This window comes from Panthera pardus, unplaced genomic scaffold (assembly GCF_024362965.1).
Source record: "Panthera pardus isolate Hobbes unplaced genomic scaffold, ASM2436296v1 HiC_scaffold_11, whole genome shotgun sequence".
Taxonomy (NCBI): Eukaryota; Metazoa; Chordata; class Mammalia; order Carnivora; family Felidae; genus Panthera; species Panthera pardus.
The window spans coordinates 30,811,458-30,832,730 of NW_026526666.1; the positions used below are offsets into that span (position 1 = coordinate 30,811,458).

The window sequence follows — 21,273 nt, forward strand, 5'->3', positions numbered from 1 at the left end:
GCTCATGCTCTCTCTATCAAAAATAAGTAAACATTCAAAAAAAATTTTAAAGAAAAAAAATGGAAAAGCTTTGAAACAGTCACTGTAGGAAGCACATTACATCGGTTGGTAATGCGCAAAATTACTGTGAACTGCAGCGAAAACCTGGCAAACACAGCAATGGTACAATTCCATAATACTTGCAGTGAAGACAGTCTAACCACAGAGGGCATAGTGCTGGGAACTGGTAAGTGGTGGAAGAATGAGTGAGGACTTTTGGAATGGCAGCACTGCATTGTTGGAAGGACTGACCATGAGTATCCAGGCGAGGGGGTGAAGTAGAAGCAGTTGAAGAAATGGGATAAATTGATGAACTGATTATATCTTCATAGGACAAAGATTTAAAAAGATATTCTGTCAGACTGAGAGCACTTGAAAGTTGAAAGAGTTTTTAAGACATGACCAGAGCTGACCATGGGCAGAGGATGTTCTGGGGAATAACATCAGGGAACACAGCAGACAGGAAAGCTGAACAAAGGGATACCATTGAGTAACTCGACACCAGTGCTTCTTGAATTTTAACATGTTTCTGAATCAATTGGGATCTTGCTCAAATGCAACTCTCCATTTCTAATGAACTCCCAGGAAATACCAATATTGCTGGTCCACGGATCACATTCATAGTAAAAAATTCTAGAAGAGTTCTCCTTAGTTTAGGTACTTTCTACATAATATGCACATGTGGTAAGCTAAGGAAGCCTACTGCTGTCTGGCTGAACCAGTTAACAGAAGCTGGGGAGATAAAAGTTTATCTAATTTGGAAGTGAAATACAGGGAGCACCCGGGTGACTGAGTCAGTTAAGCATCTGATTCTTGGTTTCGGCTCAGGTCATGATCTCACAGTTCGTGGATTTGAGCCCCATTATCAGGCTCCACAGCTGGCAACTCAGAGCCTGCTTGGGATGCTCTCTCTCTCTCCCTCTCCCTCTCTGCCCCTCCCCCACTCACACCAGCTCTCTCTCTCTCTCTCTCTCTCAAAATAAAATAAACTTAAGGTCCACAGTAACTACACATGTTAAGACATATCCCTCAAGTCCTCCTTTGTTTAAAAATCAAGAATAAAGCTAACATTATGATCTGCTATCAGACTCCTGAATCTCTCTCAAATGATCCACGGTGAGAAAGAAATGAGAGAGGAATGACTTCTTGTTCCCTCTCCCAACAAATCCCAACAATTAGGAAAAACAATGTTTTTACCTATATGCAAGATATTAAGTAAAAGTCTTCCTAATGTTGCACTATATTTTAATATCAGTTACTATGTCATCATTTGATTATAAAGATATTACAATGTAACCTAAAAAGGTTTTGCCCTAAAGTCTTACCTTAACGAAACGTTCATATCGCGCCTTCACTATTGGATTATTTAAAATGCTTGTAGCAGTCAAGACACTCTCTCTTTTTATTTGTTCTTTATAAGCCTATGAAAAATAGAACACAGTGAGGTACCTGAAAACCATGCCATGAATATTTCTATAATTAAAACAACATTGTATGCTCAAATTCCTAGATTTAAATTATTTCTCTCCTGGCAAATTAAGCTATAAAGCAACAACTACTGTGACACAATCTAAACCATCCATGATTAACATAATGAAGATTCAATAAGCCAATCAGACTCATTCACTCAGTTACTACATATGACACATCTAGGTCTACTAAACAGTTGCTCTCCTTTCTACTATACATGCACTTTCCCCCACCCTAACTATTCTAACTACTAATTTTCATGCTATCAAAAGAGAAAGAACAATTTTTCATACTGCTAGAATAGTCTTCCTCTGGGCTATAGTTAGCCTAAGACTGCATTATACAAAGGAGGACAGGTTAATATGAAATGTCTAGTTGCCAGGGCGCCTGGGTGGCTCAGTCAGTTAAGCATCCGACTTCAGCTCAGGTCATGATCTTGTGTTCCATGAGTTCAAGCCCTGCGTCGGGCTCTGTGCTGACACTTCAGAGCCTGGAGCCTGCTTCAGATTCTGTGTCTTCCTCCCTCTCTGCCCCTCCCCCACTCACGCTCTGTCTCTGTCTCTCAAAAATGAATAAATGTTAAAAAAAAAAAAAAAATGTCTGGGGGCGCCTGGGTGGCTCAGTCGGTTAAGTGGCCAACTTCGGCTCAGGTCTTGATCTCCTGGTTCGTGAGTTCAAGCCCCGTGTCAGGCTCTGTGCTGACAGCTCAGAGTCTGAAGCCTGTTTTAGATTCTGTGTCTCCCTCTCTCTGACCCTCCCCTGTTCATGCTCTGACTCTCCCTGTCTCAAAAATAAATAAAACGTTAAAAAAAAAAATTTTTTTTAAAAATGTCTAGTTGCCAAAAAAGTGTCAAGGGAATGCCAAAAGAGAAGAGAAAGGACGAAGATTTTTAAGAGATTATATGTGCTCAAAGTGACTAACAAAGTCTAAGTTAAATGAAAATCACATCAATACAAAATATGAATTTAAGACCCAAGTATGCTCTATTTAAAACTTAAGCCTGTAATATTTGAATTTTTAAGTTTGCTTCTCAAACAAGCTAGTTTCTCACAATATAAACATTTGAAATAAACTGGACTAAATAAAACCAACCAATTTAGAAGCAGAAATATGCCAATCAAAAAGAAAACAGTACATTTTTCCTAGAATATTTTAGTAAATTCTACTAAAAAATGTAACAGTAGATAGTAACTGGTAATGCTAGTTTTTTTTATTTTTCCCAGCCATCAGAAAAATGTAGGTTATGATTAAATCTTTCCGTTTTGTTCTAAAACACACACTCTCTCTCATAAAACTGTTTTGAACCAACTTAAAAAAGTGTTAATGAAAAAAACAGTTCAATAGCTATGATTTCCTGAATGCTTACACTATGTGTCAGGCACTATTTTTTTTTTTTTTAATTTTTTTTTCAACGTTTTTTATTTATTTTTGGGACAGAGAGAGAGAGAGCATGAACGGGGGAGGGGCAGAGAGAGAGGGAGACACAGAATCAGAAACAGGCTCCAGGCTCCGAGCCATCAGCCCAGAGCCTGACGCGGGGCTCGAACTCACGGACCGCGAGATTGCGACCTGGCTGAAGTCGGACGCTTAACCGACTGCGCCACCCAGGCGCCCCTGTCAGGCACTATTTTAAGTGTCTTTTCTATTGTAACTAACTTAATCTTTAAACAGTCATGCAAGAGTAGAATGATTATCTATCCCCATTTTACAAATAAGGAAACTTGGACAAAGAAAAGCTAATTTACTTGCTTAACACATCACGTACTGGACCAGGATTCAACCCAGGACTTCTTGCTCCAGAGCCCAATCTTAACCACCATGTTTAACTTAACTACTATGCTACACTGCCTCTCTAGTTATCTTTACAGTTTTTCACACATGAGATTAATAGGACTGTATGTAAGCGGGTAGGTGTGAAACAACAGACGTTAAAGGACAATAAAGGATTAATGAACATTTCAATGACTTCATCAAGACAGGTCAAAACTTACCTGCTTCCCTTTGATATGATCAGGAGATTTTAAGTGCTGCTGCACTGAACTATGCAAAGCAGGGATATACACACTGCATGCACTGCAGTGAACAGTCTCCACTTTCATCATGTGATCATCTGCAGTAACACCTACAAAAGAAAGCAAGTTATTAATAAGTAATGATTCATATATTCTTATTTTTGACAAAACGAGTTTTTATTATTTCGTTTCTATGGTTATTTATACCCCCTTCTTCCAAAAAGAAGATCAAGATATGTAGGTTGAGTTTTTCTACGTTTCATAAATCTGCATATATAGATTAAAACTATGGATAACAGATTAAAATTATAAAGCAGAATTACATTATATTTCCTTGCATATTCTACAATCCTGCTCTGAGTCCCAGGAGTCTGTCCCCCAAATATATAATATGAAAGAAGACAAATGTTGATTTTTGTACTAAAAAAAAGAATTTCCATAAAAATGAATATGGGTAGGCAAGGATAGGGAAAAAGAGGTCAAAATTGGGATTCACAAAAAACAAAATATATGTTGGACCTTGAAAACTGTGATCAAGATTTATTACAAGCGAAGTTATAATGTATGAAAGGGAAAGGTGAGAGAAAATGGCACTTTGTGGGAGTTCCAAGTAATTCAATATAGCTGGGGCACTGAGAATAAAGAAGGGACAAAAGAGACAAAAAGAGCAGGGCCTATATCATGGAGAACTTTGCATGCCAGGCATAGGAATTTGAAGTTTATCCTATAGATGATGGAGACCCAGTTAAACTTCTTGAAGTACTACAGTCATGTAGTAGACTTAAGAGATAAGACTGAAAGTAAGGGCACTAGTTGGGAAAATAATACAACTGCCAAGAGAACGATAAAGACTTGAACAGATGCAATATTTAAAGAGGTAAAGAAGCAGACTTGGAAGATATTTAAAAGACAGAACCAATAAGATACAATGTTATAGATATAATAAAGTAAAATTACTTAGGACTAACTTCATACTTGTGGCTTAGATGGTGGGGCTACCTTCCAAGGAAAATGAAAGACCAGTCTTCTGAGTTTTTGTTTTCTTAATGGGGTGGAATAAGCCCAAAGAGCACACAAAATTTTTTTGATACGTTCCTTTTGTAAGACTGCTGAAGAGAAAGGCCAATAAGCATCTCGATGTTCAAGAGAAGAGTTCAGAAGATAGATCTGTGTTAGAGACAGAAGTATGTAAGTAATCAACACAGAGGAGATAGTTTTAAGCTCTGAGATTAGATGAATCATAAGGAAGGAATATAAAAAGAGAAGATCATGGAACTGAAAACAGAATACTGGGAAATATCAACTTCTAAAAGCTTCATAGAGAGGGGCACCTGGATGCCTCAGTTGGTTGAGCATCTGATTTTTGATTTCAGCTCAGTTCATGATCTCAGTTCAAGCCAAGTCAGACTTGGTGTGGAAAGCACAGAGCCTGTTGGGGATTCTCTCTTCACCCCTCCCCTGCTTGCTCTCTCTGTCTCAAAAATAAATAAATTCTTAAAAAAATAATAAAAATAAAATAAAATAAAATAAAATAAAATAAAATAAAATAAAATAAAATAAAATAAAATAAAATAAAATAAAATAAAAACACAATGAGTAAGAAAAGGAATAAAGAACCTCAGGACAGTGAGCTACCACAGAAACTAGGGGTGGAAACAGATTCACAAAAAATAGTGGAAAATGTTAGAGAAGTAAAATAATGATTCAGAAGAACCTACTGAATCACCCTACTGGTATCGGGAATCTCTGTCAGAGCAGTTTTGGTAGACCACTGGTAACATCAAGTGGTCTACTGTGGCAAAGTAGTAATGGGTAGTGAAGACAAAGATCAGTATGGACTATGCTTTAAAGAAGAATGGTTGTTTAATAGGAAAGCAAGTTTTAGGGGAACTAGTATCTGTTTTTCTTTTCTTTTTTAAAGATGGAGATTTTGGGGGGCACCTGGGTAGCTCAGTCAATTGAGCGTCTGACTTCAGCTCAGATCATGATCTTGCAGTTGATGAGTTCGAGCCTTGTGTCTGGCTCAGTGCTGACAGCTGGGAGCCTGGAGCCTGCTTCAGACTGTGTGTGTGTGTCTCTCTCTCTCTGCCCCACCCCCGCTCGTGCTCTGTCTGTCTCTGTCTCAAAAATAAAATAAAATAAAATAAATTTTTTTTAAAGATGCAGTTTTTTTTTTCTTTTTTAAAGATGAAAGCATAGGCTTCAGGGACAGAATCAAGAGGAATAAAAAGACAAAAACAGAAGAGTTCACTATTTGAGCAAAAGTCCTTAAAGAGATGAGAAGTGAGAAGACAGAATGTAAGAATTCACTTCCACCTAGAGGAAAAGCTGATTTTTCTTGTAAAACTGAAGTGAGAAACATAATGGTAGGTAGTGATAAATTCGTAAACATGAGAAGAGGAAAAGGAGGTCACCTCTGATGACCTACTCACGGCTACCACATATGATTCGATCACACTAGTGGGCAGCATCTACACTGAAATAGATTATGGTAAGTAAAATATATGTGTTAATTTCTAATACACTTTGTTTAAATACTTACCTTCCATAACATCTTTTTCAATTATTTTAACTACTTCTGTTTGATTATTTGTCTGCTGTTTACGAATAGATGTTTTCTTGAATTTATTCACCATACATTCCTATAAAACAAAATAGGAAGAAACACAAAAAGTTTTCACTGAGCTTAGCATCAAACTCAGCCTATGGAAGATAACATCTGTTATATAAGAACTAATATCTGTCCTCAAGGAGTTTATAATTCAGTTGAAAAAGACTATCGTTAAATACAAATACAAATAAATTACTGGGATACTTACAAAAAATATTCACTTTCAAAGTGTATTTTAGGCATAAAGAACAAGAGAAATCAAACAGAGCTGGAAGAGTTAAGAGAGGTCTTCTCAGGGCAGGTGGTACATTAAAGTCCTAAATGACAGGAACCAGTTAAGGAATGAAATTAACAGAAAGAAATTTCTGTAAAGGTACACAATTCTGCATGGATGGGGAAGAATGAATGATCACTGTGTTTCTAACCTCCTAACAATTCCATGTCTTTTGCCCAAACTAACTATATGTACAATTAGCAGTCCAGCTCTAGCCTCTTCCTTAAACATCCCTGGCCCCAACTATCCTCACCTTTTCCAAACCCCCCTGCCTACACCCTCACTCCTGGCCCTCCGACTTAACTGTGTCATCTGTGTATAAAGGAGTGTGTTCTTTCCAATTACTCTGAGTTCACTAAGGGTGGTATCTGTGTCTTCAGTCCTTGCATAGCACCTTTTGTTAAACAGTCAAGAAAAACTGTTGAACTAGTGACCACACACTGATAATAGAAAGGACACTAAACAGACATCAGCTCTCTAGCTCTGAATTCAGACTGCCACTTAACTGGAAGAGTCACTACACTGCTCTGAGCATGATCTTTCATGATAAAAAAGAACTGTGATGACGCTCAAATGAAATAATGAGTGAAAGTACCCAGCACAACACTAGGTACACAGTAGACTCTCAACTTATGATAGCTGATTCTGCATCAATAATCAGGTGTTAAAGGAATTCTTTTTCCTGACACCTCTGCCATAAACTACTGTAAAAACATAAAATATTCTTTCAAATTACAAATCTAAAATCTTTACAGAGGAATTCACATCTAGTTTTTTTTAAAAAAACTCTCTAAGTGACTCTTAAAAACTGAGAACAAACTGAGGGGTGATGGGGGGTGGGAAGGAGGGTAGGGTAGATGATGGGCATTGAAGAGGGCATCTTTTGGGATGAGCACTGGGTGTTGTTTGGAAACCAATTTGACAATAAATTTCATATATTAAAAAAAACTCTCTAAGTAGTCAATTAAATTTTTAGAAACTTGGAAGAGAGGTGGGAAACTGAAAAACTAAGAAATTAAAATACAAATAAAGTGCCTCTTGATTTAAAAACAGCTACTTACATGCAAAAACTCCATAACTACTTTATCAAATTTGGTTTGTTTCTGAATATGATCCAATGTTTCCTGGTGTGAAGAACTTTCCAGATGTAGCTCAATATCTTTTTCTTCAAACGTTCGGAATTTACAAAATGAACATGTGAATGCCATTCTATAAAGAAAAAAAAGTTTTCCTTAAATATTGCCTTATTTACTGAGAGTTCATAAGACCATGCCAATAAAACTAATTTTACCAAAATAAATGATTTCCTTTATACCATCTTATGGTTGATCTAAATTTAGCTGAAGTCAGAAAAAACAGTATTTCTTTAAATATTTGGCCAACACTGCTATTATATACCACTTTGCAAATAATGGAATCAGTGGATCTATTTAATCTAGTCCTAAGCTATCCACTTCAAGTTTAGAGTTATAAAGCCAAAGCAAACTTCCAAAAATACCAAGTTCCGAAGTTCCACTACTTATTTTTATACTCTGTTCCACTCTCAAGCTTGCAGTCCACTAAGGTAATAACCAACAAAGCCAGGTGAACATCAGACAACCATAATTCACTCCTTTGGAGCTGTTGGGTGACCAAAAACCCTACCTTCTAAGGACCACTTCAGGATGACTGACAAGGCTAGATAAATTTAGAAGCTCAGAAGCCACTCCAATATGAATTTCCCTTTGTTCTCCTATAAAGTGTTCCTATCTTATGTATTCCTTTTATTTCCTTTTCCTTGAATTATAACAATAGTTTCTTCATTGGTTTGTCTCTAGTCTCCATTTTCCAATTCTTTTTTTTCTTAATGTTTGTTTATTTTTGAGAGAGAGAGAGCGAGTGCACGCAAAAGCCAGGGAGGGGCAGACCGACGGAGACATAGAATCTGAAGCAAGCTCCAGGCTCTGAACTGTCAGCACGGAGCCCAATGCGGGGTTCAAACTCACCAACCGCAAGATCACGACCTGAGCTGAAGTCAGATGCTTAACCAACTGAGCCACCCAGGTGCCCCTCTAATTAATTCCTTATATCACTATTATATTAATTTTCCTAGTTAAAACTTTGGGATCTGGAGCCTACTGCTGGGTTTATATCAGAGCCCCCTTGTGAGACACTGGGCAAATTACTTGACTTCTCTGGATCACAGTTTTCTTATCTTAATGCAATGAGAACCCTTACAGAAGTATCATTGAGGATGGAAAAAAAAATGTATATAAAGCCCTTAGAACAGTTCCCGCCACACAGTAATAATTCAATTAATTAGTCACTTCCTAAAAGAGACAACAGCACTTTACTGGCTTCACTGACTTAAGCATCATAAAACAAAGTCAAAACACTTTTAGCTGCCCTTAAAAAAAGTTTTTAATCTCTCCTATATCTTGTTGGCTTTACCCACTAAATACTTTTATTTTTTTTTAAGTTATTTATTTTGAGAGAGAGAGAGAGAACACAAGCGAGCACAAGAAGGGAAGGGCAGAGAGAGAGGGAAGGAAAATCCCAAACAGGCTCCACACTGTCAGCACAGAGCCTAAAGTGGGACTCGATCTCACAAACCGTGAGATCATGACCTGAGCCAAAATCAAGAGTCAGACATTTAACCAACTGAGCCACCCAGGTGCTCCCCTACTAAATATTTATAAAGAAAATTTTTTTAAGGTTTATTTACCTTTGAGAGAGATGGAGAGACAGAGGGGCAGAGAGAGAGGGACACACAGAATCCGAAGCAGGCTCCAGGCTCTGAGCTGCCAGCACAGAGACCGATGCGGGGCTCCAACTCACAAACCAAGAGATCACAACCTAAGCCGAGGTTGGACACTCAACCAACTGGGCCACCCAGGTGCCCCATCCCCCTACTGAATGCTTTTAACAGTATCTGGCACACAGTATGTCTTCGTTAAATATTCAAATTAAATCACACTTGCCAACCCCCACTAGAGCCCTGTTCAATCTACACAGCTTTCCATATCCAGAATATGAATGAAAGGTCCCTGTTTCCTTGCTGTAACCTCGAGCCATGCCCTCTACCAGGGCTGCCTAACAGCTCCTACCATTTATTTTATTTATCCTACCATTCCCAAGTCAGTTCAAATACTGCCTCCATCCATTTCCCTGATTTTCCTGCACTCCTACTGAGAAGTCACCTCCTGTAAGATCATTTTGTACTTCTCTTCTGGCACTCTTCCCTTTATACTATTGTTTGTTTATAGCTCTCACACCCCTGTCCCCTCCCCCCGGCTCCCTCTACTCCATTATATTGAAAGCATTCAAATATCCAAAAAGAATGTATCGCAAGAATAGTTATTTATTGTCAGTCTCTTACCTTCCTAACTCAAAGCAAAACTGCTCTGATAAATTATGATAATTTTAGACTATTGTAAAGGATTCTTATTCTAAAATGACAATTTAATTGAACTGACATACTTTAGCTTATATGAGATTTATATTTACAGCTAAATGAAAGTTCAGTTCTTTCATTTTCTCCAATTCACACGTGTATATTAACACAGATATATCATATCCAAAGCTTTAGTTTTTTTAAACTTTTTTTTAATGTTTATTTTTGACAGAGAGAGAGAGAGAGAGCACATGCGCGTGTGCAGCGGAGGGTCAGACAGAAGGGAAACAGAGGATCTGTAAAGGGCATCTTTTTAGATTAAACTCTTCTACTTTTACATTATCTTCCTGGAGAGATCATGGACTATAAAAAAATTCAAGACATTTTTAAGGACTGTTAAACTGCTTCCCAGTAAGTAGTTAAAACCATATTATTTGGTTACCAGCAATTATAAGTGTGTGCTTTGATTGTATCCATGTTAGTCAATCAATGTTTCTTTTCTCCTAATAAAATGCCATGCTATTATTTAAATTCCCAGTTTATCTTACAATGAGTTTCAGCGTTTCCCCTAAAACTATTAACTAGCTATTGTTCCTTCACCCAATCATATATTAGGCATCTTGTTTTTACTTTTTAAAACATACTGGTTGGGTGATATTTACCTTAGATATTAATCATTCTTGTGTTTATAATATTTTCCAAGTCTGTCTGTTTTCAAGGTGTAAAGTTTTATTGAAACTAATGTGGTCATTATTTCCTTTGTAATTTAATCTACCACTTTTAAGCTTAGAAAAAAGACTTCTGCAGCAATTAAAATATTCTATTTTATTTTCCTGTTATTTTCCATTTTGTAGGTTCTTTAATCCAATGGATTCATCTTCACTGGTGTAAGGAAGGGTCTAAACTATTTTTCTTATTGTTCAGTTGTTCAAGCAACCCCCCCCCCTTTTTAAGCAATTCTCCTTTTGTTTGCAACATCTGTATTATATATTACATTCTTACATATAACACATGTATTTAGAGGTTAATAATTCTATTATACTAATAGCCTTTTTTTAGTGCCACATATTTTTAACTATTACAGCTTTCAAATGTTTCGATTATCTAGAAAAGCTAGTACCTACTCATCTACTCTTCTTTTACAGAATCTTCTTTGGAATCAAGATTGATGACACTTGTTACATTTCTACTATTTAGTTTTTCTATCCAAGAATATCACTATGTCTCCATGTAGTCAAATCTCAAGACTTTGTGGTTTTCTTCATGTCATGATGCATATTTCTTTTTTAAGAATACTGTATTTCTAGGTATTTTTTATTTTTAAATTACCATTAGGGATGGAACTCTTTTTTCTTATTTTTCTCAGTGGTGACTGCACATAAATACCAAGAATCAAAAATATTCCTATGTATCTTTGATCAAGCCTCTTCATTTGACCCCATGAATTTTCTCACATTCCAACTGATGTATTTGCATTTCCTAGGAAACTGTTTTTTAATAAGACCAATTTTCAGACTCTACTAAGCACAAACCTGTATCCATCTCCATATTTCTCACTGTTTTTTTCTCTTCTGCGCCTTTGTTTTTCTCGCCGAGCCTCAATACGTCGCTTTTCTTCTTCTTCATTTTTAGGATCAGTTTTTGCTAGGATATCAACAAGAGTCAAAATTAAATATCATTTTTCCATCCTCCCTTTTCAGTTCCCACTTCATAAACCATTAAACATGCAAGGTATATTTGGTGATCACAATCTAAATTGAACTCACCAGAAAAATCAGTTTGAGATTAACCAGTATTTCTTAAACTTCTTTCATTTGAATATCATTACCATGGCTTCAGTGTTTTGGTTTTTTTTTTTAAATTTTTTTAATGTTTGTTTATTTTTGAGAGAGAGAGAGAGAGAGAGAGCGAGCCCAAGCTGGGGAGGGGCAGAGAGAGAAAGATGAAGACACAGAATCTGAAGCAGGTTCCAGGCTCCGAGCTGTCAGCACAGAGCCCAACGTGGGGCTTGAACCCAAGAGCCATTAGACCATGACCTGAGTCAAAGTCGGACGCTTAACCGACTGAGCCACCCAGGCACCCCTATGGCTTCAGTGCTTTTAAATACGTTTCTCATGTTCATGACAAACTGCATAGTAATTACAACTGTAGAAATTAGATCCTTTGAATCACCTAGTGTAGTCACTAATCACTCATAAACATCAAAATTACCCAGAGACACTTTTTAAAAATGCACATGCCCTGGTCTACCCCTCTTCCCTAAATCCTTATTTAGGATGGAGTCAGATCATCTATATGTTTTAAAAGGCTTCTCACATGATTTTGATTCAAAGTTTTGTCTTGGATATTACATTTATTTTTGGAAGGTACTGTTGAGGATGTAGTATTATCATATTACACAGAATCCCCTTTATGAGGACAAAGGGAAGAAATTTTTCATGGTTTTTGGTACCAGGAAAAGGTGTATTTCTTCTGGAAATTTAATTTGCTTTTAATCTTGTGGACTGACAATTAGAGACAGTCACATTTTCCATCTGTACATTGTTAAAAAATTGAGAGGCAAACTGAAAATGAAATTAAGAAAACCATTTCATTCATATTAGCATCAACAAAACTAAATAGGAATAAATTTAACAAAGGAAATGTAAAACTTACACAGTACTTAAAAACTACAAAACAGGGGTCCCCGGCTGACTCAGTTGGAAGAACATGAGACTCTTGATCTCAGAGTTGTGAGTTTGAGCCCCATGTTATGTGTAGAGATTATATACATAAGAAGATAGGTAGATAGACATATAGGATGAACTTACCAAAAAAAAAAAAAAACCACAAAACATTGTTGAAAAGAGGTTAAAGAAGATGGAAATAAATGGCTCAGAGATTAGAAGACTTAACGTTGTTAAAATGGTTGTACTCCCCAACCTGATCTACAGATTTAATGCAATCCCTATCAGAATTCTAACTGATTTCATTGCAAACATTGACAAGTTGATTCTAAAGCTCATAAGGAAGGGATCTAAAGTAGTGACAACAATCCTAAAAAGAAAAACAAAATAGAAAGACTCACCCTTCATGATTTCCAAACTTACTACAAAGCTATGATAATCAAGATACTGTGTTACTGGCACAAGGACAGACCTATAGATTAGCAGAACAGAATTGAGAGTCCAGAAATAAACTCATAAAACTCTGGTCAACTGGTTTTTAGCAAGGATGCCAAAATTATTCTGTTGGGAGAGAACAGTCTTTGCAACAAATGGTGCTGGGCAACTGGACAGCCACATGCAAACGCTAAAATACAAGACCTAAATGCAAGAACTGTAGCTAGAAAACTCTTCCAAGAAAACACAGGAGTATATCTTTATGACTTTGGAATTTGGCAAGGAATTCTTAGAACTGGGCAGCCAAAGAAAAATAGATAAATTAGACTTTATCAAAATTAAAAGCTTTTGTGCTTCCACACCCCTCTGCCCCCAACCTTTCTTTTAATGGAGGAAAGACGAAGAATATGGCAGATCTTACTCTAGACTCTCAATGTCTTCTATAACTTACCTGGACCTAATATTCAGGAAAATAGTGACTGTTGAGAATGAATTTGGGAAAATACAAAGACACAATTAGATGGTCAGAGTTTAGATTGTCTAAGCAGAATTAGGGACTTAGAAACTATTTCTGGTCTTCCAGAGAACACACATTCCTAGTTATTCAGTATTTTTATCTTAACGACATGTCTATGTCTAGTTCTTTTTCTCTTAAGTAAGTAATGCACTGCACCATCAGCGCAGAGCCTGACGCAGGGCTTGAACTCACAAACCATGAGATCATGACCTGAACCGAAATTAAGAGATGCTTAACCAACTGAGCCACACAGGTGCCCCACATAATATTTATTATTTGAATTTGCTTTTGTTGTCACATGTACAATAAAACACGGTGTTATCATTCTGTCATTGAAACTTTTTGAAATTAAGTTCTGTACTATTTTACCTTGTAAATTTTTACTTTTGATGTGTCATGTCTGTGATTTATATTGTTTATATCTGTCACTGAAGTTGGCATTTCCTGATTTTCAACTTTTAAAGAAATATTTTGAAGTAGCTTTGGCAGTTTGACCTCTTGTTTCTAAAGTGCTTTCAAAGAGATCATTTTTAATAAATACTAGTTAAGGGGCACATGGGTGGCTCAGTCAAATGAGCATCTGACCCTTGGTTTTGGCCCAGGGCATGGTCCCAAGGTCGTGGGATCAAGCCGCACATCAGGCTCTGAGCTGAGCATGGAGCCTGCTTGGGGTATTCATTCTTTCTTTCCTTTCTTTTTCCTTCCTTCTTCCTATCTATCGATATTTTCTCCCTCTCTCTCTCTCTCTCTCTCTCTCTGCCTTGCCCTCCCTCTCCCATTGCCCCTCTCCCCCACACACATGCTCTCTCTCACAAGAAAACAACAAAAACTAGGTGAGTAAATGAGCTAAATCCTTTTTTCAACATTGCATATAATTTTCTTAAAGCAAAAGTTTATTAAAATTCATCATCAATGATCAAAACAAACAGAATTAAATCAGAGTACCTGACAATAGCCTGACAGTATTTAATTTTATCCTTTTTGTTCTTATTGTCTAAGTTTTAAATTTTTGTTTCATGTAAAGGTTGACTGGGTTTTGTGGTGTTTTTTTTTTTAAATATGAAATTTATTGTCAAATTGGTTTGCAAACAACACTCAGTGATCATCCCAACAGGTGCCCTCCTCAATGCCCATCACCCACTTTCCCCTCCCTCCCACTCCCCCATCAATAAAGGTTGAATGTTTAAGTCTGTGTTTTTATCTCTATAAGTGAGATAGAGATGGCTAGAATATATAAAGAATATTTTCAACTCAATAAAAAGACAAATAGCCCAACTAATAAGTGAGCAGAACATCTAAACGTGCATTTTCCCAAGAAAGGTATATGAAGAGCCAATAAGCACGAGAAAAAATGCCCACCCATTAGTTATTAGGGAAATGTAAATCAAGACCACAATGAGATACCATTGCATACCACCTGGATGGTTTTAATCAAATAGATAACAAGCCATAGCAAGGATATAGAAAAATCAGAACTCTCATCTACTGCTAGTGGGAATGTAAAATGGTGCAGATGCTTTGGAAAACAGGTGGTTCCTCAAATGATTATACTATATGATCCAGCACTTCTCCTACATATATATCTAAGAGAAATGAAAACACATGCTCACACAAAAACTTATACACAGATGTTTACAGCACTATTCAAAGTACCCAAAAGGTAGATACAACCCAAATACCCATCAGTGAATGAATAAAGAAAATGTGATTTGTTCATACAGTGGAATATTTCCAGCCATAAAATGGAATGAAGTACTAATACCTGCTGTAACTTGAATGAACCCTGAAAAGATTATGCTAAGTGAAAGAAGCCCATTACAGAAGTCCACATTTTATACAATTTTTTTTTTCATATGTAAGTTTAGAATACAGGTATCTATAAAGATAGAAAGTAAGTTAGTAGTTGCTCTGGTCTGTGGGGTATGTTGGGGGTAATGACTAAAGGGTACCAGGTCTCTGCGAGGAGATGAAAATGTTCTCAAATAGATTAGTGATATTTGCACGTATCTGTGAATACACTAAAAACCAATGACTGGCACGCTTTAAATGGATGAATTACAAGGTGTGTGAATTATATCTCAATAAAGCTTTTTTTATTAAAAAAAAAGTTCAGAGCCAAATTACTGTTACTTATCTATGCTGTTTTATTTTTATTTTTTAACTTTGTAACATATCTCTACGCGAAATCAAGTACACTTGACTAAACTAGATGACAGTCAAGGATGTACCTAAATAAAAGCTAACAAAAGGTCTTCTTCAGACTTCTTTGTGAAAACACATAACAGCAAAATAATATACACCAAATATTTTGTCTATTTTTACATGTACACTGAATTACTTTTTGTTTTTTTTATATTTATTTTTGCCTTGATGACTGAGAAGTGTTGAGTCTTTCCAAGTAAGGTGAAGTGTAAGTCTTTCTATTTTGTTTCACTTTTTTAGGACTGTTTTCACTATTTTAGATCCCTTGCAACTCCTTATGAGCTTTAGAATCAACTTGTCAATTTTTGCAAAGAAGTCAGGTGGAATTCTAACAGGGATTGTGCTAATAAATCTGTAGATCAGTTTGGGGAATATAACCATCTTAACATTAAATCTTCTGATCTTTGAACCATTTATTTAGTTTTTCCATTTATTTAGATCTTCTTAAACTTCTTTCAACAATGTTTTGTAGGTTTTGAATACTGTTTTAAGTTTTATACTACTTTTGCTAAATTTACCTGAGTATTTAATCTTCTTGATGCTAATATGAATGAAATGGTTTTCTTCATTTCATTTTCAGATTGGCTCTCAATTTTTTAACAATGTACAGATGGAAAATGTGACTGTCTCTAAGAGTCGTCAGTCCACAAAATTAAAAGCAAATTAAATTTCCAGAAGAAACACACCTTTTCCTGGTACCAAGAACCATGAAAAATTTCTTCCCTTTGTCCTCATAAAGGGGAATCTGTATAATGTGAGAATACTACATCCTCAGCAGTACCTTCCAACAACAAATATAACACCCAAGATAAAACTTTGAATCAAAATCATGTGAGAAGCCTTTTAACACATATAGATGATCTGACTCCATCCTAAATAAGGACTCAGGGAAGAGGGGTGGACCAGGGCATGTGCATTTTTAAAAAGTGTCTCTGGGGGGCGCCTGGGTGGCGCAGTCGGTTAAGCGTCCGACTTCAGCCAGGTCACGATCTCGCGGTCCGTGAGTTCGAGCCCCGCGTCAGGCTCTGGGCTGATGGCTCGGAGCCTGGAGCCTGTTTCCGATTCTGTGTCTCCCTCTCTCTCTGCCCCTCCCCCGTTCATGCTCTGTCTCTCTCTGTCCCAAAAATAAATAAAAAACGTTGAAAAAAAAAAATTTTTAAAAAAGTGTCTCTGGGTAATTTTGATGTGTATGAGTGATTAGTGACTACACTAGGTGATTCAATGGATCTAATTTCTACAGTTGAAACTACTATGCAGTTTGTCATATGAACATGAAAAAATTATCTAAAGCATTAATTTTTTTAAAAACTAGAAGTACCATAAGCCATAGCAATTATGTTTTCTCACTTACTGGGTGATTTGCTGAGGCTCATCTTCTCCACAGGCTTTGCTAGCTTGGGTTTCTTGATAAAGGTTCCACCAGGCTTATTAAATGGTTGCATCATTTTTCTCTTTATTCCTCTTGCAGCAGCAACTGTCACATTGGTGGGTTTGTTTTGATAGTCAACAACAATTCCAGGTCTATGAATGCTTCCAAAATCACTCATATGCTGCAAATTTGTGAAATCAAGAAATATTAGCATAATATCTAAAGACAAAGTATGAATTCACACAAATTTTACCTGTTATCTATCTAATAATTTTCACCTGAAAATTACCCAGAACTGAACTAAATTTTACATGTCCGCTCTGAATAAACACATGGAAAACCTTTGTAAATTATTACATGAACTCAAATCCAGTGAATTAGCATTTTTATTTCCAGTAAAACAAATATGGATATTTCCTACCTATTTTTTTAATTTTTACAATTCAAAATTGAGATCATAAACAGCAAATGTGCCTGTCAGAATATTACCACTTGTACAACTCTCTGACAACTCCTCTTCAGAGTTCCTAATTGATGTTTTCCCATGAAAAGACCTAAAAAGACATCTTTATTTCACTAAAACCTGGCTTAAAACTAAGATGCATAAAGAAGACCATATATGAAGTTTGAAGTAAAAAAGATCCAGAAATCATTTAGGATTTCTCCCTGTTGAAAAAGGGAATGAGAAGGCGAGATGGAACATTAGTATGAGATAGGAGAGTTAAAGCATAACCATGCATCAACTTCCAGGACACACTTCAGATAAAGAATTACATCTGACGTTCCATTCACATTCTTACCTAGAGAAACATATTCTGACCCAGAAGCCCAAGAAGCAAAAGTTTACAGACGAAGAGTCATGCAACCAAACGACTCTTGTGTCCCTTTCTCTTCTCTTATCATTAACAAAATCCACTACACCAAGAGGCTACATGTCCATAGAAATTTATTCTGCTAACCTTACTTTTAGAAGATAAAGACTGAGGAGTAATCTGAAGAGAAGGATCCAATGGGAATTGTACAAGTGAAGATTAAAAAAGAAAAGTCCTGTTGGTTCATCTACTTCATTAACAGGAGGAAAGAAAGAAAAGTCCATTCAGACTAGAATGGTGAACACAAAGTACAGGAATACCTGTTTTTCTATTGTGAAAACAAAATTGATATTTGAAGTCTCATTAAGAAAAAAATCATTTGCCTAAAGTAATAATACAGCATGAAAAGTGTTAAGTGTTTTCCAAATTTTCAAACTGGAATCGATTTTCAATTTCAAAACCCAAAGCCTACTAACCCCAACAATTTTCAATTAACCTATAGTCATTAATTATGGTGGAAGAGCAACGTATCAGTTGCTTACATTTATATATATGCTTAGGAATCCCTATCTAACCTAGTAAACTTGAATAGTTTAGTGTTTCCAGGTAACTTATAGAGTCACATTAGAAATATCTTCATTAATTATCCATTAAAGGTGCAATGCATTTTACATCAGTAAAGGGTAACTGTTATCAATGCAAAATTTCTACACAAAAAGGACACACTACACTGATGTACCAAAAGCCAATGAAGAGACAAAAACATGTGCCCTACTACATTTTTTATCAGAAGTACTTTCCTCTGCAAAGAGAATATTAAGAGTAACTGACTTAAGTAAACCATTTCTTACATTAAGGCAAAAATACAGAATCTTTCATATGACCAAACTATATAACTCCACAATCTACATACACTTACTAGTAAAATTTCATGTCAGTCAAGTTACCTAAGAACATAAGTCATTCTCTTTATACTATGTCCTGAAATAAAACACTTGAAGACTGGTATATTTACTCATGTAAGCAATAATTTACAAAAGATTACTTCCTAGGAAGGAGCCAGAGACATGTCTGTACAAGTAGGAGCTTATTTCTCAATAGTAAAAACTAGTGACACAAGGGAAAACGAAACACCCAGCAACAGGACATATTGCAAGAGAGTAAGTTAGTAATTATATTGACCACAAATCATTCTACAACCTATTAGACATATCAACTTCTTCACCATGTAAACATAGCTAAGCTACCCTCATCTATTATTACCGACTTTTAGTCCCTTGTGTTATATGTGAAATATGGAGCTCTGAAGAAATTCTATGTGCTAGAGTTAGCAGCAAAGTATAAACATTTTATCATACATTGCACCTTTAACCTACTCAAAAACTCCAAAGGGTTGGTTACCTTTTACAATAATCCAAGAACTGTCCCACCAGCAAAACTGCTAGTGTTTTACAAGGAAAAATGCAACTCCTTTTAACCCCTTTTAGACCAAAACCTAATATCCTCACCTTTTTAATAAAGGGAGATTTGGCAAAACTATGAACAATCATCTCACACTGCCACTTGTTTTCTGAAGTGCTGGAAAAACTTTTACAGGCAACCTAAAAATTATGCTTATGATTCAGCTTTTCTTCAAAATACACTGGGATGAACAGTGTTTATTCTAGTTGAAAACCGTGGTCTTGAAAGGGTTTAAAAGAGTGACTAGTGAAAAGAATCTGAAAAGATTCTGTTGTACTTACTCCTCGGCCTCGGCCTCTGCCTGTTGATGGTCCTCCAAAAGCATCATAGTTTCTGCTTCCAAACGTACTTTCAGGATAAGCAGGCGTTCCTCTCCCCCGAGAGCCTACAGGTGCAGGCTTCATATGGGGTGAAGAAAAACTGCTGTAGGAAGAGTAATTCTCTCTTCCTCTGTCCTCCATAAACCCAGGCCTCAATTTTGAACGGGAGTAAGGTGCTTCCCAGCTAGACCCGCCCTGGTTTCTACCTCCGAAAGAGTCAAGGCTATTCCGGTAGGAGCTCTCAAATCGACCACCATAACTACCTCCGAAGCGGCTTTGTTCGGGTTCATTAAAACCATAGCCAGATCTGTACAGATCTCGCCCACCCAGAGAAGACCTGGAGTCGTAAGACTCATAAGGTCCAAACCTGGAAAAGTTGCACAGTGAGGGAAAAAACAAAAGTAAGCTTACTAATGTTAGACAATTCAAAAGACAAATTATCAGATGACATTTATCAACTAAAATTCATTTATACCATACTGGTTTGCACAGTTCTACTTTTATTCACACCCTGATTAGGGCTGGGCAGTTCAACATGAGACCAGATAGAAAGCTATCTGAGTCAGTTTTTAAATATGAATTGAGTTAAGTAAACCTTAGCTTAAAAATCTGCTTTGTGGCAGCTTTTCTATTTTATTAAAAAGATTTGTCTGTCAGTATTTAAGCCCAGCCCTAGTCTTGGAAAAAGTCATTTGCTAAAGTTCACAAACTACTCAAACTTTCTTTGAATCCATCCCTAGTACTGGAAAATACCAAATATTTACAATATTTTGGCTTTCAATAGGGACATAAATTGAAGACTATACCAATATAGGCTATTTGTGACACAGAAGAGATCCTTTTTGCACCCCTAATAATCTATGTAACAAAACTGCTTATGTCTGTAGCAGTCAAAATTTGGAGAATTATCTCTGCTTACAAAATTTGATATCCTGCCCAACTTTGGATAAGGTCAATAATCAATCCTCAGTCACTTTCTACTTGTAGACTAGCAAATCTAACAAATCTAGAAGAATAAGCACATAAAATAGAACATAAAAGTAAAAGACCACGAACATATATCCTCTGCATATGAATTTTCAAGGCAGATGAAAAAGAGTACATTTTATATCTTCAATTATTTAAAAAATTATTTCCTGGTAGGAAATTATCACATAAAACTACTCTAAAAAAGGGAGCACACCGTCTCCTCAAGGTTTTAATAGAGTCAACAGAAGAAACAAATCATCTTACTTCTCACAAATCCAAAGCATGGATTACAAAAGTTGCTTCATAGCTTACAACATAGTTTTATAAAGGCCCACAATTACACATGAGATAAACGATAACATCTACATAGTTTATCCACATCACATTTACAATGCAATAGGGCAGTAACGGATATATTAAAACAGTTAAATGTGTTACATTACTTCAATTATTTACAGATCACTAAATAGAATGTACTATTTATTTCTGAATCCTGGTAACCGTATAAAAATTATTCCTCTTTCCAGCTCTTTTTAAAACATCTATCACATAAGCAAAATTGTTCTATCTGTTCATTTTCTTGATTTTCCTCTACTATTAAACCATAGTGGCACATTTGAAGCAGAAAGAAGGAAAGTAAAGCATCGTTCAGTCCATCCTTAAGGAATCCGGATCCTTCATTTTATGAAGAAGGAGGATAGTTTCAAATGTTACCTAACTAGTTATACTTAGTAGAAATATC

At 36.2% G+C, this 21,273-nt stretch overlaps 1 protein-coding gene across 4 annotated transcripts in view; it reads right to left on the minus strand.

Moving 5' to 3' along the window:
• Positions 1-21,273, minus strand: part of ZNF326 (zinc finger protein 326) — a 34,887-nt gene that overhangs the window by 1,448 nt on the left and 12,166 nt on the right. For 2 of the 4 annotated variants that reach the window (XM_053892747.1, XM_053892749.1), the window contains 6 exons: positions 16,952-17,150; positions 11,313-11,424; positions 7,469-7,616; positions 6,065-6,164; positions 3,502-3,632; positions 1,365-1,460 (listed from right to left, as the gene is read on the minus strand). In XM_053892747.1, the coding sequence (XP_053748722.1) occupies positions 1,365-1,460; positions 3,502-3,632; positions 6,065-6,164; positions 7,469-7,616; positions 11,313-11,424; positions 16,952-17,147 (783 nt within the window). In that variant the 5' untranslated portion in view covers positions 17,148-17,150. Of the gene's footprint in view, positions 1-1,364; positions 1,461-3,501; positions 3,633-6,064; positions 6,165-7,468; positions 7,617-11,312; positions 11,425-16,951; positions 17,151-19,523; positions 19,930-21,273 lie in introns of all 4 variants that reach the window. The other 2 variants (XM_053892745.1, XM_019414105.2) reach the window with 2 other exon arrangements.